This window comes from Heterostelium album (assembly GCF_000004825.1).
Source record: "Heterostelium album PN500 unplaced genomic scaffold PPL_scaffold12, whole genome shotgun sequence".
Taxonomy (NCBI): domain Eukaryota; phylum Evosea; class Eumycetozoa; order Acytosteliales; family Acytosteliaceae; genus Heterostelium; species Heterostelium album.
In genome coordinates this window covers 677,593-698,919 of record NW_008805074.1, presented here as the reverse complement: position 1 = coordinate 698,919, position 21,327 = coordinate 677,593, and the positions used below count along the sequence as shown (strand labels likewise).

Here is a 21,327-nt window from a genome sequence, read left to right as displayed (position 1 = left end):
AAACATACACAATCCATGGTATTATTGGGTTGGATTGAAAAAGGATGATAACAGAATATTGAATTGGAAATCAATTGTATTGGGAGTCCTCTCGACGATTCACATTTTAGTTAGTAGCCTGAACACATGTGTGAATTAAATTAAAATTTTGAATTGAATTGATTGATAATAAAGCATGCTGCTGCTTTAACCAATTTGAATATCAAAGTCTCTTATTGGGAGGGGTGGGAGTAGTTGTAGCAACGATAGTACATTAATATACAATTGTTAAAATATATATTCGATTATATAGCTGGCAACAATATCAATTGATGATGATCAAACTAATATGATATTAAAAAATATCACTCTAACAAACAAACTAACACTTAACAACAATAATAACACTTTCTCAACCTCAATCTTCCATTCGTTCTTTTTCTACCAACAAACACAAAAATCAACAACGACAATAACAATGCAAAACTAACCAATCCAATAGAACCTGGTCAGTGGTTTTCATGTTTTAATAATACATCATCAATCTTGTTTTGGGAATTAATTGATTTCAAAAATTATTAAAACTGCATCTCTCCACAATAGGATTGCCTTAAATCAAAGATAATCGATGTGTGTAATGTTGAAACTTGGTGTAATATGTTAATTATGTGTGGAATCACTTGATCAAGTGATATTTTCTTTGGTGTTGAAAGTTTGTGGGTGTTATGGAGACGAATGAATTAGCTTAACACATGTGTTGCTTTGAGTTTAGTTTATTTAAATGATTGATGATGATGTTAATGATGATGATGATGAAAAGAGTGAACTATATATATAAATTGATTGATTATGGTTTTGATATGTGGTAGTGATTGTGGTTGTGGTTGTGGTTAATAGATTAAGAGGGTGAGTGAACACAACCAAATGTGTAGTTAGAGATGATAATAGTTTATTCTGTTGTTCATAATTACATACATAATAATAATATATCATAATAGATAGATATATCCGATATAAATATAGATTTATAAATTAGATACCTCTTAAAACTTGATGAACTTTAAATCACACCATGTACATAGATAAATAACATTACCTGTAAGATCATCAACAACAAAACAACTACAACATACAACAAACAACACACTATAATATTATATTTGTTATTTTAATTTTTGTGTTGTTTTATCTTTTATATAATATATATTAATGTATTTATATATGTATAATTGATGTTCTGGGTGGTGTGAGTTGATTGTAAATGTGTTTTGTGTTATGTGTATATGTGTGTGTGTTATGTGGATGTTTAATAATGAATCTACATTTTGAATTCAAAAGAGTGGGTGAGTGAGTGTTGTGATATGCTAAACCTGACTATGACAAAATGGGAGTGGATATATATGGTAAATATACAATAACATGTATAATTAATATAATAAGATTCTGCAAACCAAAAACGTATGTAATCTTGTAGTACAACTACCTACTTGATTGGGTTCATCAGAAATTAATGTACCAATATCTATGTATATCGATTTTAAAAATATATTTTATAGTAGTAGTTAGTACTCATTCATTATCTTAAATGAGTGATGTTTAATAAATTAAAAAAAAAAAGAAGAATGGTAATTGAAGTTATAGAGAGTGATAAAGGAAGTGAACAATAAATGAATAAAAATTAAATATAACTGTTTGAATGCTGTCAATCAAAATATATAGATAATTTTATAAAAAACAATCGAATATTCTTTGATTTATTTAATCTACTATTGTGGAAGATGTTGAAGGTAATTACCTTCAACACATATGGTTTATCTTTTTTTTTTAAAACTATCAATAGTTGTTTGTTTGAGTACATGTTATACAACTATCATAATAAGCTTGAACAATTTGTATCAATTTAAAAAAATTCAATAAAAAAAATAAAAATAAAAATAATTAAAGGTTTATAACACTGAACATATTCTTAATTATAACAATTCAATAGATTTTATGATTATGACACTTATTAATAATTTATTACTTCAAGTTGCATTAAATGATAAAAAAATAAAAAAAACAATATTAGTTACTTAAGTTTAATATATATTAATTGCTTTTGTGTAATGATCAGTTAAGAAAAAAATGGGTTGTTCAATAAATAAAAGTATCCTTGTTGTTTGTTTTTGTTAGTGAATAAGTATTCATCTATCAATGAATTTGATATTCTGTTTTGAGCTTGTATTTTGTAAAACATTTTGCTAGCTATTATATACATATAGTAGATTGATCATCGTTTTATAGTTGTTGGTACTGTGTATTGCGTGGAACATCCAACTATTTTAAAAAGGTAGATTGATTTGATTTTGATTTGATTTGATTTAAAGTTGGGTTGAATTATTTAGTTGTTTACAAATATTAACTTCCTAGAGTTTGTTGTTTTTGCTGTTTTTGATTGTTGTTGTTACTGTATACTGTATTTTTACTTAATATACTTTTTAATATCTTCTGTTATTGTTGTTACTATCTCTATTCCTTCTGTTATCACTGTTACCACCTCTATAGTTTCTACTACTTCTATTGTTGTTGTTGTTGTTATTAAAGTTGTTGCTATCTCTATCTCTGTCTCTATCTCTATCTCTGTCACCACCAGTTGATCTTCTTCCACCGGTTCTTGTCGATCTCAATTGGATGGTATGTGTCGGGGTGGTATCGACCGATTGCACGAATGCAAAGTCGACCGTCAGTGGCTTACCGGCCAGTTCGATCTTCTCGCTCTCCTTGATGGCGGCGCTCGCTTCGCTCTCTTGCTCGTACTCTATGAGTGCATAGCCCTTGGTGAATCCAGTGCGACGATCGTAGTTCAAATGCATGTTTCTAATGGCACCGTACTCACAGAAGAGATCACGAAGATCCGACTCTTGTGCTTCGTCGTGGATGTTTGTAACGACGACGATCCAACCTTCGATCGACTTGATCGGTTCGCCCGGCTTGATTAGCGATTCGTCTTGGTTCAACGATTCGAACAAACCAGAGTCGCCAGCATATCGTTGGTCACGTTCAATCGAATCGATGACACCTCTACCTTTCATCACCTTCTTTGGTAGCACACCCTTTCGCAAATCGGAAGTGAAAATTTGTTCACCTTCTTCCAACTCCTCAGTAACACCACCACCATTATTATTATTATTTTGTTTATCTATATCCATGTCATGCAAACTAACTAACCTAACCTAACCTTAACTATCTCGTTTGTTTTTAATTTTATGTTTTGTTTTTGTTTTGTGTTGTTGTTGTTGTGTGTTTGTTAAGTCGTAGTTGTTGTGTTGTTATTGTTATTTTTTTTATTATTTGTTTTTGAATATTGAATATTTTTATGATTATTTTTTTTTTAAAAAAAATAAAAAATCTGTTTTTTTTTTTTGATCGGTTTACATTATCATATTAATATACATGATTATTTTTAAAGTAGGTGGTTAATGAAATAAATATATATAGAAGACGAATTAATTTATAATTGTAAACAAATTTTGATTGGTTGTATTAAATGTGATTAGTTTAAATATTTAATCGATTATTTGAAACAAATTTTGTATGCACATGGATATTATTGGTAATTTATTCAAGGGATCGCTTACTGCTTTTGATGTATGAAAATATTAAAGAGTAATAATAATATATTTATTTATATTTATATCTATTTTTATTTATATCTGAACAAAATGAATTCGTTTGGTCAGTAACATACAAAAAATATATTGTATTGGTTTTTTTTTATTTTATTTTTTCCTATAGATAAAAATACTAATATGTGTATATAATATATATATGTTTAACTCCATGAAAAAACAGAAGCAAATTAAAAAAATTTGAGTGGTTGACCCAAATTTTAAAATTTTTCCATGTCATTGAATGGAATTAAACAATATATATATATATTATATAAACATAACATATTGAAATCTGTTATAATTCATTTTGTTTTTTGTTTTTGACTTGGCAACCATATTTAATAAAAAATGATTCCAACTATTAATAGAAATTATGAAAAAGTTGCATTGGTAACTGGATGTTCATCAGGCATTGGACATGCTTTGGTCGAGTCGCTGTCAAAGTATCCTAATATCAAAGTTTATGCTTCCGCAAGAAATGTTTCATCCATTAGTAAATTGAAATCAGAAAATGTTGATATTGTTCAGTTAGATGTTTGTGATAATAATTCTATAAAGGTAAAAGAGAAATGAAAGATTCTTACTACTTTTAGAAATATCTTATTTACATACATATTCATTTAAATATCTACAATTTAAAAAGGAAGCAATCGATACAATTTTACAAAAAGAAGAGAAAATTGATATCCTTATAAATAATGCTGGTATCAATATTTATGGACCGGTTATTGATCTCACTGATGAAGACAATCGAAGAATGATGGATACCAATTTCTTTGGTGTAGTTAACGTTGTAAGAGAGGTAGCCAAACATATGATTCCAAGGAAATCGGGTTTGATTGCCAATATCGGTAGCCCAGGCGGTTGGATTTCAAATCCTTACGTCGGAATGTATTGTGCAAGCAAGGCTGCCATTCACTTTTGGACCGATGCTCTTCGAATGGAGTTGGCGCCATTCGACATCAAGGTATCGCTTGTGGTACCAGGTGCAATCCAATCGGATATTGCAATGAAAGCACAACCCTCGTTACAAGAACTGCTGAAGAGAACACTCTATCAACCAATCAAAGACTATATCATCATGAGAGCAGGTACCTCTCAGCAACACGATATGACGGCACTCCAATTCTCAGACTATGCCATCGCTCAACTCCTAAAACCAAGTGTTCCAATCACTTTTTCCTACGGTCCACTAACCACACTCTTTAAAATCTATTCAATACTACCTAAATTCATAACAGACTATATGTTTTCAAAGAGATTAGGATTATTAAAACTTAGAGAATTACTAAGTAGTGGAAATACTAATGCTCATTTATTTAAAAAAGAACAATAATCCATTGCTCAAATAATCCATTAGAAATTAAATAAAAATATTCAACTTTAAGTTAAGATCTTGTTGAGGAACTTCAAAGAAAATATATATTAATGATTTCATTTTTATTTTGATTTGATTTTATTTGTTTAAAGGTCGATGTAATATAATAATTTTGTTTTTTTTGTTAATTAATAAATAATATAATTATAGTGCTATTGTTGTTTTGTATGTTGTTATTTTTGTTGTTGCTGTTGTTGTTATTATTATTATTGTTTTAAATATTTCATATGACTTCAGCTTCATTTTGGAAATTGTTTTTTGATTTCTTTTTTCTCTTTTTATCGTCAGATGATTCGTGTTCGGAATTTGTAATTTCCTCTTCGCTGCTTTCGTAGTTGACGTAGGAGCTGCTACCTGTTTCAACTTGCTCAATTTCGAATTCACTGTTTTCGTCGGGTTGCCAGTCAGAGCTCTGTGTTGGCAACAGTGCTGGTGGTGCTGCCGATGTTGTTGTATTGTTATTATTATTAATTCCATTTGCTAAAGAATCGTTGTTGGAATGAGTTTGTTTGTTAAGGTCAACGCCAACCGACGATGGTGGTAAAATATTGTTATTGTTGCTGTTGTTGCTGTTTCCATTCACTGATCCAGTACTTGCAGTACTGCTTACCAAGCCCTGGTTTCCAGTTGCTAACTTCTTGTCGGCACCGTCATGAAGATGGGTGGATTGAAGTGATTTGTTTAATACGGAATTCTCGGGCATTGGTGAAGGTGGAAGTGGAAGTGCTGAGAGATGATCGGGCACCGGGACGAGAGGAACGACGTCAGCCGAGGTTGGCACGACGTATCCAACACGAGTGGCATACTCTGACACGTAGCTATTGAGATCCAACGATGCCTCGAAACGATTCTCTGCCAGCTTGTCTTGCATCTTTAGGAACAACTGTATCAATTGGCTACGCTTCTCTTTCGAGAGAGTATTGAACGCTTGGTGAAGTGAGAAGTTTTGGATCTCGGTTGAGGTGTAGGCTTTCGAGAGAGTCTTGGAGAAAATCATGTGATTCAATGTACGATTGATGTCAAAGAGCAGTGGTTGTGCAATCGATGTCCAGCCGGACAATCCGAATTGATTGCTATCGAGGTTGAGATAGTGCAGTGTATTGTTGTATCTCAGCATTTCACCGACGATCGAAGCGGATGCGTCTGTCAGTCCATTGTCAGAGATATCGATTTCGCGCAACGATTGATTCTTTACCAGTGTTTCCAGTAGTGGGAATAGCGATTTTCCAAGTGGATAACGTCCACCTTGGAGATTGAGAGTGCGAACGGTTGGGAAGTTTGTAATGAACTGAGCGATCAAGCCACAGAGTTGATCACCCTCAGGTCCAACAGTGAAATAGTTATTGCCAATGTTCAACTCGTGAAGGTTGAATCGATCGATGTTCTTGATGGCGTTGATCAGCTCCATCAGCGATCGACAATTCAGCTTGTTGTGAGAGATGTCGAGCGCTTCTAGATAGCGACATCCCGAGATCGATTTCGAGAGTATCGAAGCTTCGCCTGCACCCAAGCTGTTTCGTGAGAGATTGATTGTGAAGTGCGCAATCTTTCGGTTGCGATTGAACGCCACAAAGATGTCCTCGAGCGACTGGGCATTGAGGTAGCATTCACTGAGATTCAAATCGGTGAGCGTTGTCACCGAGTCGAAAACCTGTGATCCCAGTGTCTTTGATGCTTCACGATCGATTCGATTACCCGAGAGATTCAAACGTGGAACATCGAGCACACGAAGTGGTGGTCCCATAATCTGGAAATTCAAAGCGCAGTTGGACAACACCAGATTCTGAAGCGAGTGGAATCCCTTGATCTTTGACATCCAACCGGCCAACGCCTGTGATCCGATATCACCCATCTTATTATATGATAAATTTAAATACTTTAGCGCCAAAGACATACCAAAATTACGTTCAAACGATTCAAATAATATTGAAATTGCTCTATTATTATAATATTATTAATAAACTGGAAATACACATTTTCTTTAATTTCAAACAAGTTGTCGTTAGTACTTACTTTGGTTGTAAATTACATTTGGATAGATCTAAACTAACGAGACCATGTTGTAACTTTGAGAAACAATCGCAAAGAGTTACCATAACTGGATAGGTGATTGTATTCTTTGAGAAATCGATCATCTGAACTCTGTTTGATGGATTCTTTACCAAGCCATTTGCAATCGGTTGAAACGATTGTTCTATTCTTAAATTGGAAAGATTGATTTTAGTAATTGTTTTGTTTGTTTCCAAACACATTCCCAGTGCAGATACAACTAAATAAAATTGAAAAGTATTTTATAGTTAGAAACGCTCGCACCTTCTTTTTTTTTTTGTAAGTATCTCAATTATTGTATGATATTTACTGTTGGCATGTGGCAAACCGGCTAGATTCAATGATTTAAAGAAAGTATTATGACGTAGAGATGTAATGGCTGTGAAGAGATTGAATGAGATTTCAGAGGTTGGATCATTTCCTGGTGAATGTGTATAGTCTAGTTCCGATGTTTCATTGCTATCCAATGCTTGAATGTATCTAATATAATCGAGAGTACTGATTGTCTTATAAAAGTATGAATGTGCTATATATGTATCTATATATCCTGATGCTGCTGACATAACTATAATACATATATATATTTATAAATAATGTTGTTTGTCAATCAACTCATATTCAAAAATACAATTATCTATATAGACAATAAACAATAAAAATCATACCTAATGGTGTTGAAAATGGAAGTAACTTTTCAGGTGGATAATTCAATTTGAACATATTCTCTTCACTGAATCCACAGGTGATTTGACGGTAACTGGTTCTGATGGCCAATATCAGTTGTTGAATCTTCTCGAGCGATGCCTTCACTGTTATTCCAAGATGCTGTTGCTGCTCACCTACTTCCACTTGATATTTAATTACAACGGTTTCATCGTCCTGATAATTTATCTCTGTAATACTATAAAGATGGAATTCAAGTTCAACCTGTATTGATAAATGATTGATAGATAAGACAATGTTAACACTCAATTCAATTTGAGATCGCGTTCTTTTCTTTTTCTTTTCATTTCATTTCTTTTCTTTTACATACAGATTTACCGAATGTACCTTTCTTCAAGGATAGCATCTTATATTTACCGACTACCATGAGACGCTTGTTGAATGCTGATGCTGCTGGTACTGCTGTCTTGTTTGCTTCAACCCAAACATTATGTAGATTAGCTTCACCGAATACACCTCCAATAGCACCAAGACTATCTTCGATAAACTCTGTATATTTTCAATATTCAATTTGATGTTGTTAATACCAAAAAAAAAAAAAAAAGATCACTCAATAAACATTTTCTTCAAAAATTATAACATTATCTTTCCACTTTTTTTCAATCAATATTTTCTTTTTTTAATTATTTAGATTATTATATTATTATATTATTATACATACTAGGATCCATTTCCTCGGCCATTTTTATAAATTTTTTTTTTTTTAAGTAGTTAAACACTGAAATCTGTTCTACCTATATACAATATAAATAACTATTAACTTTTTATAAAACGTTTATATATCTGTATTTAATTTGTTGATATTTATTAATTGTTTACAAATTTATTTAATAATTATTTAACATTAGTTTAATAAAAGTGATCTAAACAGAACAAGACAAAAATTTAATAATAAAAAAAAAACAAAAAAATAGATCTCAAAGAAACAATTTTTTTTTTTTGAAAATTAATTTGATTGGATTTTTTGATTTTATCATATTTTTTTGTCTAAAAAACCACACATAACAATGAAAATCTGAATTCACTATTTTTCGTTTGAATTAATTAAATCGATTTCATTTATTTGATTATCATTTGATTTTTTTTAGTGATGATTTATTCCCGCGTACTATTTTCAAAAGAGATGAATCATTTTTTATTGTGTTTGATAATATAAATATTAAATATTTTCAATACAATCAAAGATAGTAGTATTTCTAGAAATACTATTAATGTAAAATGATCATTTATATTCAGTGTACTTAGTAACAATGTAATATATGGACATGTGGATTGATTTCAAATATATTTCTTTCCATACATGTAACCAAACAAGATCGTTATTTGATAAAATAGGTTGGTTGTTATAGCATTTTTTTTTATTTCCATGTGTTCTTTGTATTTTTTGTAGTTTATGGATAAATCAGTATGATATTGCAACAACAACAACAATAATAATAATTGAGATCTCAATAACAAGAAATGTTCACCTTAATATTGTTCTAGATTGATAAGAAACGTCTTGAAGTTGTGCCAGTAATGACTATAGTCAACAAACTATGATCCCCTCCAATACAAACATTTCTTAAAAAAAAACTAGCGCTATCTTTATAATTATTTTCTAAATTACACCCCTCCTTTATGAGAATTTGTTGGCTTTGAACAATTGTTGTTTTTCAATAAATTAAATAATAAATGAATCTAAAGATTAATGAAACAAGTTATTTATATGATTTCAGAGTGAGAAAAACAGTCTAATCAAAAGTTTCGTTTTTCCGACTAAATTTTTTGAATATCTTTTTAAAATTTAATTTTTTTCAATTTTTTTTTTCAAATTATTTTAATTATAAAATGTTCGATTTTTTGTTTTTTTGATTGATTGTAATCTCATAGTAATAAATTGTATTATTCTACTATTATATTAAAAAGTTTTCAAAATCAAAGAACAACTAAAAAAAAATCAATAGGATAGTTATTCAAATATAAAAGTTTTAGTATATTATTCTAAATTTCTCAAGTAGTGAGTATCATAACCATATTCATTAATTATCATAAAATGATGAGCAATTAATGAACATCAACTATGTTATTACTAGTAATATTCAACTAACACTTTTTATTACTAAAACTAAAGGTTGTTTTGTTTTTTTTATTATTTTGATTTTTTAAAAAACATTTTTATTATACTTTTTTTTTTTTTTTTTTTGTTTATTATTAAATAGATTTATAAAAGAAAGATAATTTAAAACAAATAAATATTGGATAATAATAATAATAATAATATAATAATAATAATAATAATAATAAGAATAAAGTTATGGCTGTTTCAACACAAATTAAAGAAGTTGTAAAATCAACATTGGGATCAAAGGCATCGGAATTGGATGACACCATTGTCGACTACATTTGTGGTGTGTTTGAAGATGAAGCAGTCACCAACGATATGGACGAGTTGATTGAGATTCTGTCGCCATTCTTGGAGGATGTCGCCGTCGATCAAGAGGTCAACTCGTTGTGCAAGTCGCTCGTCGAGAAGATGGTGGTGGCCGGTGTCGTCAAGGTCGGCAAGAAGTCGACACTCCAGCAACTCACTCAGCCCGTATCGCTACAGAAGCTGGACGACCGTGTCGACGCCGCCGTCGCCTGGATGAAGCCAGAGGAGAATATATCGATTGTCAATCGTGAGCAGCTCGAAGCGAACGAGCGTCGTTATAACGCGCGTAAAGAGGCGCGTCTCGCGCGTGAGGAGCGAAAGGTGCTCCGTCAGAACGCTGCACTCGCCGCCATCCAGCAGATGAAAGCACAGCAAACAATGCTCATGTCGACGGTGCGTGGCACCAACTTGTCGCGTGACATTCACGTCGAGAACTTCTCGCTCAACTACGGTAAGATGGATTTGCTGATAAACTCTGATCTCCACTTGAATTTCGGCAGAAAGTACGGTCTGATAGGAAGAAACGGTACCGGTAAAACAACGTTGTTGCGTCATATTGCATCGCGTGAGATTGAGATCACCAACAGCTTGTCGATTTTGCACGTCGAGCAGGAAGTACACGGAAGCGACACCACCGTTCTCGACTGTGTGCTCGAGGCGGACGTCGAGCGTGACCGTCTTCTCAAGGAGGAAGCGCGTCTCAATGCTATGCCAGAGAACGAGCGTAACAATCTCTCGTCGAAACTCACCGATATCTACGAGAAGCTCAACCAGATCGACGCGCACACCGCCGAGTCGCGTGCCGCCTCCATCTTGGCCGGTCTCGGATTCACCGACGAAATGCAGGCGCAGCCAACCAAGCAGTTCTCTGGTGGTTGGCGTATGAGAATCTCGCTGGCACGTGCACTCTTCATACAGCCCGACGTGCTGATGCTCGACGAGCCCACCAATCATTTGGACTTGTTTGCCTGTCTCTGGCTGGAGAGTTACCTCATCAATTGGACACGTACTCTGGTGATTGTTTCTCATCAGCGTGAGTTCTTGAACGCCGTTTGCACCGATATCATTCATCTCAACAATCGTAAGCTCGACTACTACAAGGGTAACTACGCCACCTTTGAATCGACGCGTCACGATCGTCTCAAGTCACAGCAACGTGCATTTGACGCGCAACAACAACAGCGTAAACACATCCAGACATTCATCGATCGTTTCCGTTATAATGCCAAGCGTGCCAAGATGGCGCAATCGCGTATCAAACAGCTCGAGCGTATGGACTTGATCTCAGAGGTGATGGACGACCCAACGATCACCCTGCAATTCCTCGAGCCTGAACCAATCACCCCGCCCATTCTCCAGTTCCAAGACGTCTCTTTCGGTTACAGTCCCGACAAGCTGCTATTTAAGAATCTCAACTTGGGTATCGATATGGACAGTCGTGTAGCGTTGGTCGGTGCCAACGGTGTCGGTAAGACCACCCTGCTGCGTCTGCTGTGTGGCGAGCTGAACGAAACCTCAGGTCTCGTTGTCCGCCACGGAAAGCTGAGATTCGCGCGTTTCTCACAGCATTTCGTCGACCAGCTCGACTTGTCCAAGTCGCCACTCGACAATTTCCTCACAACCTATCCCGGTACCAATCCACAAACCGCTCGTTCCCATCTCGGTAAGTTTGGTCTGAGCGGAGATCTCGCACTGCGTACCGTCAACACACTTTCCGGAGGTCAAAAGTCGCGTGTTGTCCTCTCGCAGATCGCATACACCAAGCCACACGTCCTCTTACTGGACGAGCCATCGAATCATTTGGATATCGACACTGTCGACGCCCTCTGTCAGGCACTCAACGAATTCCAAGGTGGAATTCTCATGGTCAGTCACGACGAACGTTTAATCTCTTTGGTTTGTGATGAAATCTGGTACTTTGACGGTGAAGACAATGAAGCAAAGGAAGTAAAGGTTTTCGATGGTGATTGGAGTGATTACAAGAAACAAAGTAAGAATCAACTACACATAATATTAAATTTAATATTATCAAGTATTATATGGTTTACTAACATTATTTTTTCAATTAATAAATTATAGTTTGGAATCTATAAGATAGAGAGTTAGATTTGAACAATGTAATCCAAAATAAAATAATTTAGATTTAAAAAGTAATAGTAATAATATAGATAGAAAAAAAAATATAAAAACAATAGAAATAGAGAAATAGAAATAGAAATAGAAATAGAATAGAAATAGAAATAGAAAGAAGAAGAAAAAGAGGATGAATCAATTATTATCCTGTATTCCTTTAGCAATTTACTTTTTTGGAAACAGCTAAATTCCAAAAAGAAAAAAAAAAAAGATTATTTTTTAAAGTGAAAATCAGTGTACAGAAAAATAGTTACCAGTAAAAAGATAGGAAAACAAGATAAAAGATTAATTGATGGATTTGGAGGTTGAATTTGATCGGATTCCAATTCAACCATCATCATCATCATCAAACAACAACAATATTATTACTATTTTGTAGATAAATTAATTTATTATTAAAAATCTAAAAGAATATCTTATTCCAAAACAACAAATTCCTTTTTTTATTATTTTATTTTATTATATCCGTTTACTAATCAATTTATTTGAAATACTACCTACCTTATGAACATATTTTTCTTAGACTTTTTTCTTAGACATTATTAAGTTAAAACAGCAGTTTTGTGAAACATTTTTGTGGGTATTAAATTATCATTACATTCAATTTCAAAAAAATCAGTCAATCATAAAACTACACAATCATAAAACCAAATTAAACATCGAGAAAATAGATAGAGTTATCTATGGTAGATAATAATATACTGTAATAATACACCATATTTTATTTGATATATAAATATATATTAAACACAGTACAGTGTGATCACACCAACAAGTAATGACAATCTCAATTGAATGTGTTCTAGAATCAGCTGTATTCTTTCCTGGTGATACTTTATTCTGTAGAATACATATTTATAATAAATCATTGATATCTCCAATTATAATATCCAATAATAATAGTAGTAATAATAGTAATGGTAATAACAATAGTAACAATAGTAATAATAAGATAAATGAATCGATATCATGGATTACAACACAAGTCTATGGAAATATGATAGTTGAACCAAAGTACTTTAGGATGTCTAGTTCATCGCCAAAATTGAATTCTACATCATCATCATCATCAAAGAAACAACAACAACAATATCAAGTACAGCAGCAACAACAACAACAACTGCAAGCACAACAAAAGAAGAGTAGTGCACCAGGTCTATTCGGTGGAATATCTACTGCCACTTCACTACCAAACATAACCGACACCGGTGAGAATGGTCGTTCGATATTTGCATCTCCGACAACCATCTTGGCATCCGACATTCAAATTCCAGTCGGACAAACTAAATCTTGTAAGTCGTCAACTAAGATACAATACATACATTCATTTTTGTTATCAACTAATCCGATCTAATCTAACAACAAACAAACAAACACTACCTACCTATATTATAAAAGTTATTTATTATATAACATTACCATCATCGTTACCACCATCGTTTAAAGGAACTAGCTTACGATATAGTTACTTCCTCTCGATAGCAGCACAACTCTTTACACAGCCAGCACAGATTCTCACCATTCCAATTCGTATTCTAACACCTGCCTCAGCACTCCGTCAACTAAAGTTCAAACTAAACATATCGAATCACGAATTCGAAGAGGGTTGCACTGAGACACCACAAGAAACAAATAAAAGTATCTATAAACTAAACAAAAAAAACATACTTACTAATAGTTATAAATTAATTATTTCAATCAATCAATCAAATCTAACTAAACTTTTGACTAATCATCGATTCTAGATTTAGAGATAGTATCGAAATGGCCAATATCAGCATTCAAGAAATCACAATATTTTCCTGTACCATATCCGCAGAATCTCTCTCAATATGACTCTAACAATACAAGAAAATCAGTTATAGATTTGCTTAATAAATATTCTGTACCAGGTAATTATTATTATCATTATTAGTAGTAGTTTGGTTCGTTGGTTAGTTGGTTGGTTTACTAATTAGTTTAATCTATATATATATCTCTCACTTGTTACAGTATCAATTAATATATCGAAAGGAACAGAAAAGTTAGCAACATTCTCAATATTAAAGACAGCATTTACACTGGGTGACACTGTATGTGGAACCTTTGATTTCTCTATTGCAACCATACCTTGCTATAAGATATTGGTTAAGCTAGAGTGTGAAGAGACTATCGAACCGAAATACCAACAGTCATCTCGAAGCAAATCAAACAGAAGACTCTACGGTGAACTTCATGAATATACGACCAACGTCAGACAGACTCACTTTATGTTTCATATACCTGTAGAAGCATCACAAGAATTCTCAACTAAACATGGTATGATATGATATGAATGGAAATGAATGAATAGTTTATTACTAATTAATAGTTAAACTAACTAACTAACTAATCTAACTATCTATCTAACTAATTAATTGAAATATCAATGCAGTGTCTGTAAAATGGGTATTAAAGTTTGAATTTGTTACACCTGTTAAGAATCCTTATGGTCAGCAACAACAAACACTGCATCATATCAATAGCAATAGTAATAGTTATCACCAACAAACAACACCTTCTAGTATGTCGAGATCGAATTCATTGGAGATTGAACATGAACATCATCAACAACATCATCATTTACAATCAACCAAATCAATTGGAAAGAGTAGTTCTTATAATGAAGATTTAGGAAGAACAACTACTACATCTACAACTACAACTACAACACCTCAACAATTACAACAACAACAATCAAACTTAGCTGTAAACAACAACAATAATAATAATAATAATAATTTGAGTCAATCACAATCGATGCCATCTACACCACCACAACATCTACAACAACTCTCAAAGTCTGTGAGTAATCGAGTGATCTCAGAGATACCGAGTGACAGTGAGAGTAATATCAGCTCGGATAGCGGTGCTATGATCTCGGAGGACGTGTTACACAGCAGTTCGAACAGTTTGCCTGGTGTACGTGCATCGACCTCCAACAACTCTAGTGTAAGCGGACTCATCGGCAGTGGTGGTGGAAGCACAGGTGGAGCATCTACAGGAACAACAAGACACAAACGCTATGAAAACAATCCTATAGTCGGTGTACTCATTAACAACGATGAACACAACATCCCATTTGTCGACACACTTCATTGGAGTCTACCAATTAGAGTATTAGTATGTTCTCCACCTCATGAATTACTTCATACAAAATAAAAATGAATTAATTTTATAACTTTTAAAAAAAAACAAATTTATTTTTATTTTATTTTTATTTTATATCAAAGATTTTATATTAATATTACAACCCAACCCGATAAGCATGAATTCATCATCGTCATCATCATCATCTTCCTATTGTTGTCGATCGTGTATATATATTTTAATTTAGTTGATAAAACAACAATCTTTATAATTGTAAGGTTAATTAAGCTTACCAGGGAGGAGGGAAGGAAGGATGGATGAAATAGTAGATCTGACCTGACTACCTCTTCTTTTTCCAACCCAAGTTAGTAAAAAATAAAAATAAAAAAATGTGTATTCAAAATAAAATTCCAAGGATATTTCTCATATATGAGTATTAGTGAGAATATCTTGCGAAACAAGACATAACCACTAAAAATATAATTTAATTTATTGCATTGTTGTTTGTTTTTGGAAATGAAAATTTTTTTTTGGCATTGATGAATGAACACGACAACCTTATAAAATGTATCGAATCATAATAAACATGGTGTAGATTGACGTCAATCAAGATCCTAAAATCGCGTATGATTCATTGATTTATCAGTTACATTTAAATTTTTTTTTAAAATAATGAAATCGTTGTAAAAGAAAATGGGAGGGAAAATATTTATTTTTATTTTTGTTTTTTGACTTTTTTTTTAATTTTTTTTTTTCCTTAATTGTAACCCGCCTAATTGTTTTCTTATCAAATCGAAAGGTGGGTTACATTTGACATTTGTGACACGTTTTGGCATTGTTCGTTTTTTTTTTTTTTTTTGATAATTTTAGTTTCTCTAATCTATTGAGAAATTTCCTCTAAAATAATGGGGTAAGTAGCTGACTACTCAACTCACGACTTTATATTTTTGGTTTAAGTTTGGTGAGTTTCAACAGTTGAAAATTAAAAAGATCGCCAAGAAAAAGCAGAGGAATACTGTTAAATATCATTTTGTATCAAAAATCAAATATCACTTTTTATTTATTTATTTATTTTCAGTTCGGTGGTATCTATCTTGGTGGTAAACACTAAATCTGCACCCACTGACACTCTTCACTTGACATCAAATCACCCAATCAATTCGTTGGTTACATCTGGTGGTTATAAGCCCAAACACAACACACACACATAGGTGAGTTCTAAATTAATTTTAAGTAATTACATTGTTATAACTAAAAACTAATTTTAAATTAAATCACACTCTTCCTTCTCTACTCATCTCATCAATCAATTCATAAATCATTTGTTCATTGTTTCCTATTTAACCTAATTTTATTTCTCAGTTTATATATATATTTATTATAATAGTATTAAAATTATTATAGTTTTCATATATATTTTTTTAGTTAATAATATTTTTATAAATAGTTTTGTTTTCCTTTTTTTATAGATCTAAAGTTTAAATTTAATCAATCAAATTACTATTATTATTTATTTTATTAGTAGGTATATAGTATAGTTGGGAATTTATAATTCTGCAAATTTATATATCTATAGAAAAATCGAAACAAATACTATTTCTAAAATAATATTATTATTTTCTTAAACACGAGTAAAATTAGATTGGATTGGAAAAATCAAGCCAATTATAAATTTAGAAGAAAGTAGTAGTATTAATCTTAGTTGTAGTGATATCGTTGTAGTGAATCCATTGTTTTTCAATCGTCAACAACAATGGACGAAAACAACAACAACAATAATTTTAATGAAGTTCCAATGGAGCCATTAAATAGTAACAATATAAATTTGCCACCCGCTATTCATAGTGACGCCAGCACGCCTGGTCGCGACGAAGATGTCGTAATTGCCTTGGGATCCTCTTCGCCAAAGAAGACCGACGAGGTAGACAAACCTCCCGTCGAAGACAACAGCAATGTTGGATTCTTCCAATTGTTCCGTTTTGCCGACGGACTCGACTGTGCCTTGATGATTGTCGGTTCGATCGGTGCCATTGCCGCCGGTGTTGCACTGCCAGCACTCTCCATCGTCTTGGGTAAGGTTATGAATGTATTCACCTACCAAGAACTCAGAAGACCAGATTTCGATGTCTACAAAGAAATCTCGGCTGTCGCCCTCTACTTTGTCTATATCGCAATCGGTATGTTTTTCGCATCATATCTCGAAGTTGCTTGTTGGTCGATTGCCGGTGAGCGTCAATCCGTTCGTTGTCGTAAACAATATCTCAAAGCGATTCTCCGTCAGGAAATCGGATGGTACGACGTAACCAAATCATCAGAGTTGGCCACACGTATCGCTTCCAATACTCAGCTGTTCCAAGAGGCAATCGGTGAGAAAGTTGGTAATTTCCTTCATTTCACCTCAACTTTTATCTCTGGTTTCATCATTGGTTTGGTCAATGGTTGGCAACTTGCATTGGTTATTATCGCCGTCACTCCATTGCTCGCAGCATGTGGTGCTTTCATGACCAAGATGATGACCGATCTCACCAAGAAAGGTCAAGATGCATACGCCAAAGCCGGTGCTGTCGCCGAAGAAAAGATTGGATCAATCAGAACCGTAGCAACTTTCTCGGGTGAGGAACGTGAGAATGCTAGATACGCTGCCAATCTCAATGAAGCACTCAAGATTGGTCGTAAGAAAGGTGTTTACAACGGTTTGGGTATTGGATCTGTATTCTTTGTTATGTTTGCTTCCTACAGTTTGGCTTTCTGGTACGGTGCCAAATTGATTACCGATAAAACCTACAATCCAGTTGCTGGTCGTGACTGGCAAGGTTCTGATGTATTAACTGTATTCTTTTCTGTTATTATGGTAAGAAATAGTTCTTAAACTATAAATATTTGAATTATATTTTTTCTAACAACATTTTTCTTTAATCACCATGCTAGGGTGCTATGGCTTTAGGACAAGCAGCTCCAAATCTTGCAAATTTCGCAAATGGTAGAGGTGCCGCTTTCAAGATTTTCCAAACAATTGATCGTGAATCAAAGATCAATCCATTCTCAAAGGAAGGTATTGAACATGTTGCCGAAGGTGATATTGAATATAGAAATGTATCGTTTGCCTATCCATCACGTCCAGAAGTACAAATTTTCAATAACTTTAGTTTGGCAATCAAGAAAGGTCAAACCGTTGCATTGGTTGGTGATTCCGGTGGTGGTAAATCATCTGTTATTGGATTGTTGGAACGTTTCTATGATCCATTGGATGGTGAAATCTTGATGGATGGTGTCAATATCAAAGATATCAATGTCAAATGTCTTCGTCAAAATATTGGTTTAGTCTCACAAGAACCAACACTATTTGGTGTTTCAATTGCTGATAATATCAGATATGGAAATGAAAATGCATCGATGGAACAAATCATTGAAGCAGCCAAGACAGCGAATGCTCATGACTTTATCTCTGCACTTCCAGAAGGATATGACACTCAAGTCGGTGAGAAAGGTGTTCAAATGTCTGGTGGACAGAAACAACGTATTGCCATTGCAAGAGCTATGATCAAAAATCCAAAGATTCTCTTGCTCGACGAAGCAACCAGTGCTCTTGATACTCAAAATGAACATCTCGTACAACAAGCCATCGATAAACTCATGGTTGGTCGTACTACTATTGTTATTGCTCATCGTTTGACAACTATTCAAGATGCCGATGTCATTGCTGTTGTTCGTGGAGGTGCAATCGTTGAACAAGGAACTCACTCAGAGTTGTTGGCAATGAATGGAGTCTACACTGCTCTCGTCCAACGTCAACAATCCGGTGACGACGAAACCAAATTGAAACTCAAATCCAAAGGCGTTGCAACAGGAAATAATAATGAGAAGACATTAACCAACACTTCTGACTCTGCTTCCTCTTCTTCAGTTGAAGAGAGCAACGATTCTTCAATCGATGGATCACAATCCGGTGATACTGACAAGAAGAAGAAGAACAAGAAGAACAAGAAGAAGGGAGAGGAGTCCAGTGTTCCAATTTCACGTATTATCAAGATGAATCAAGCCGAATGGCCATTCTTTTTGCTCGGTACCATTGGTGCTTTGGCAAACGGTGCAATCTTCCCAGTTTTCTCAATTCTTTTCTCTGAGATTATGAAGGTTTTCAACTCTAAAGATGTCTACGATGAAGCTGTCAAGATGTGTCTCTGGTTCTTGTTACTCGCTGTCATTTCTGGTCTTGCCAATATCTTCCAAGCCGGTGCATTCGATTACATCGGTGAAGTTCTCACCTATCATCTCCGTTACTTCTCGTTCCGTTCGATTATCCGTCAAGACATTGGATGGTTTGACTTGCCAGAGAACTCAACTGGTGTTCTCACAAACAATTTGGCAACCGATGCCACCTTGGTACAAGGTATGACAAGTCAACGTCTTGGTTTGATTATCCAAAACATCGTTACCATTATCGCTGGTCTTATCATTGCATTCATCGCCGGTTGGAAGTTGACACTTGTCATTTTGGCCACCGTTCCTATTATTGCTTTCGCCGGTAAAATGGAAATGGATTTCATGGCTGGTTTCTCCAAGGACAGCAAGAAATCATATGCTCGTTCCGCCCAAATTGCAACCGAAGCGATCGGTGGTATTCGTACTGTCAGTTCATTCACTGCCGAGAAGAAGGTCTATGACAAATTCAAGTTTGCTTTGACCGGTCCAATTGCTATCGCCAAGAAGAAAGCCAATACTGCTGGTCTTGTCTATGGTTTCACTCAGGCAACCACCTACTTAATTTGGGCACTTGGTTACTGGTACGGAGGTAAATTGGTCTCAGAAGGTGAATGGAAAGCACCACAATCCGATCTCAACAAATGTGTTGGTCCAGACTACATCTATGGTGTTAGCTACGACCGTTGTATCTACATTCAAACTTGCATTCACGGATATGGTATGATGCAACGTGTATTCTTTGCCATTGTTATGTCAGCTATGGGTGTTGGAAATGCCGCAGCTTTCGCACCAGACATGGCCAAAGCAACAGTTGCCACCAACGCTATCTTCAAGCTCATCGATAAGATCTCAAAGATTGATCCATTCAACAAAGGTGGTGATACTCTTCCAGATATCAGAGGTGACATCGAGTTTAGAAATATCAACTTTGCCTATCCATCACGTCCAAACAAACAGATCTTCAACGACTTCTCACTCACCATTCCAGCTGGAAAGAAAGTTGCATTGGTCGGTGATTCCGGTGGTGGTAAATCAACTGTCATTGGTTTGTTGGAACGTTTCTACGACCCAGCCCAGGGTGAAGTTCTTTTGGATGGCGTTCCAATTACCAATTTGAATTTGACATGGATGAGAAGCAATTTCGGTTTGGTCGGTCAAGAACCATTCTTGTTCTCCGGATCAATCATTGAGAACATCAGATACGGTAAACCCGATGCCACCATGGAAGAAGTTGTCGCTGCAGCCAAAGCAGCCAATGCTCATTCATTTATTGAACAGCTTCCGGATGGATACGACACTCAACTCGGTGATAAGTATACACAACTCTCAGGTGGACAGAAACAACGTGTTGCCATTGCAAGAGCAATCATTCGTAATCCAAAGATTCTCTTGTTGGACGAAGCAACCAGTGCTCTCGATTCCAAATCCGAGACAGTTGTACAAGAAGCACTTGATAATGTCATGAAAGGAAGAACCTCAATTGTCATTGCTCATCGTCTCAGCACCATCATCGATGCCGATATCATTGCAGTTGTCAAAGGTGGTAAAGTCGTCGAAATTGGAAATCATCAACAACTCTTGGAAATGAATGGATTCTATGCCAATTTAGTACAAAGACAACTTTAAATCTGTTTGACTACAACAATAAACAAATAAAAATCAATGACCTCACAAACCGAATGTGTTGTCAG

General features: G+C 34.3%; 7 protein-coding genes across 7 annotated transcripts; 5 read left to right on the top strand and 2 right to left on the bottom strand.

Annotated features, from left to right (window-relative positions):
- Positions 1–756: 756 nt before the first annotated feature.
- Positions 757–3,167, bottom strand: rbm8A (RBM8 family RNA-binding protein; the record flags this gene model as incomplete). Its single annotated transcript, XM_020581014.1, has 3 exons — positions 757–805; positions 1,716–1,794; positions 2,483–3,167. The coding sequence occupies 3 exons, from the start codon at positions 3,165–3,167 to the stop codon at positions 757–759; spliced, it is 813 nt and encodes a 270-aa protein (XP_020428599.1).
- Positions 3,168–3,977: 810 nt separating this feature from the next.
- On the top strand, positions 3,978–4,965 carry PPL_10232 (SDR family oxidoreductase; the record flags this gene model as incomplete). Its single annotated transcript, XM_020581013.1, has 2 exons — positions 3,978–4,187; positions 4,273–4,965. The coding sequence occupies 2 exons, from the start codon at positions 3,978–3,980 to the stop codon at positions 4,963–4,965; spliced, it is 903 nt and encodes a 300-aa protein (XP_020428598.1).
- Positions 4,966–5,230: 265 nt separating this feature from the next.
- Positions 5,231–8,462, bottom strand: PPL_10231 (leucine-rich repeat-containing protein; the record flags this gene model as incomplete). Its single annotated transcript, XM_020581012.1, has 6 exons — positions 5,231–6,944; positions 7,021–7,201; positions 7,367–7,621; positions 7,722–7,983; positions 8,090–8,268; positions 8,441–8,462. 6 exons carry the CDS (start codon positions 8,460–8,462, stop codon positions 5,231–5,233), a joined length of 2,613 nt encoding a protein of 870 aa, XP_020428597.1.
- Positions 8,463–10,075: 1,613 nt separating this feature from the next.
- On the top strand, positions 10,076–12,634 carry abcF1 (ABC transporter-related protein; the record flags this gene model as incomplete). The annotated part of the gene is made up of 2 exons (XM_020581011.1): positions 10,076–12,182; positions 12,576–12,634. The coding sequence occupies 2 exons, from the start codon at positions 10,076–10,078 to the stop codon at positions 12,632–12,634; spliced, it is 2,166 nt and encodes a 721-aa protein (XP_020428596.1).
- A 469-nt stretch (positions 12,635–13,103) lies between these two features.
- Positions 13,104–15,505, top strand: DG1122 (E set domain-containing protein; the record flags this gene model as incomplete). The annotated part of the gene is made up of 5 exons (XM_020581010.1): positions 13,104–13,617; positions 13,724–13,963; positions 14,071–14,217; positions 14,339–14,623; positions 14,739–15,505. The coding sequence occupies 5 exons, from the start codon at positions 13,104–13,106 to the stop codon at positions 15,503–15,505; spliced, it is 1,953 nt and encodes a 650-aa protein (XP_020428595.1).
- A 1,681-nt stretch (positions 15,506–17,186) lies between these two features.
- On the top strand, positions 17,187–18,302 carry PPL_10228 (ABC transporter B family protein; the record flags this gene model as incomplete). Its single annotated transcript, XM_020581009.1, has 1 exon — positions 17,187–18,302. One exon carries the CDS (start codon positions 17,187–17,189, stop codon positions 18,300–18,302), a length of 1,116 nt encoding a protein of 371 aa, XP_020428594.1.
- Positions 18,303–18,367: 65 nt separating this feature from the next.
- PPL_10227 (uncharacterized protein) lies at positions 18,368–21,262 on the top strand (the record flags this gene model as incomplete). The annotated part of the gene is made up of 1 exon (XM_020581008.1): positions 18,368–21,262. The coding sequence occupies one exon, from the start codon at positions 18,368–18,370 to the stop codon at positions 21,260–21,262; it is 2,895 nt and encodes a 964-aa protein (XP_020428593.1).
- Positions 21,263–21,327: the final 65 nt, after the last annotated feature.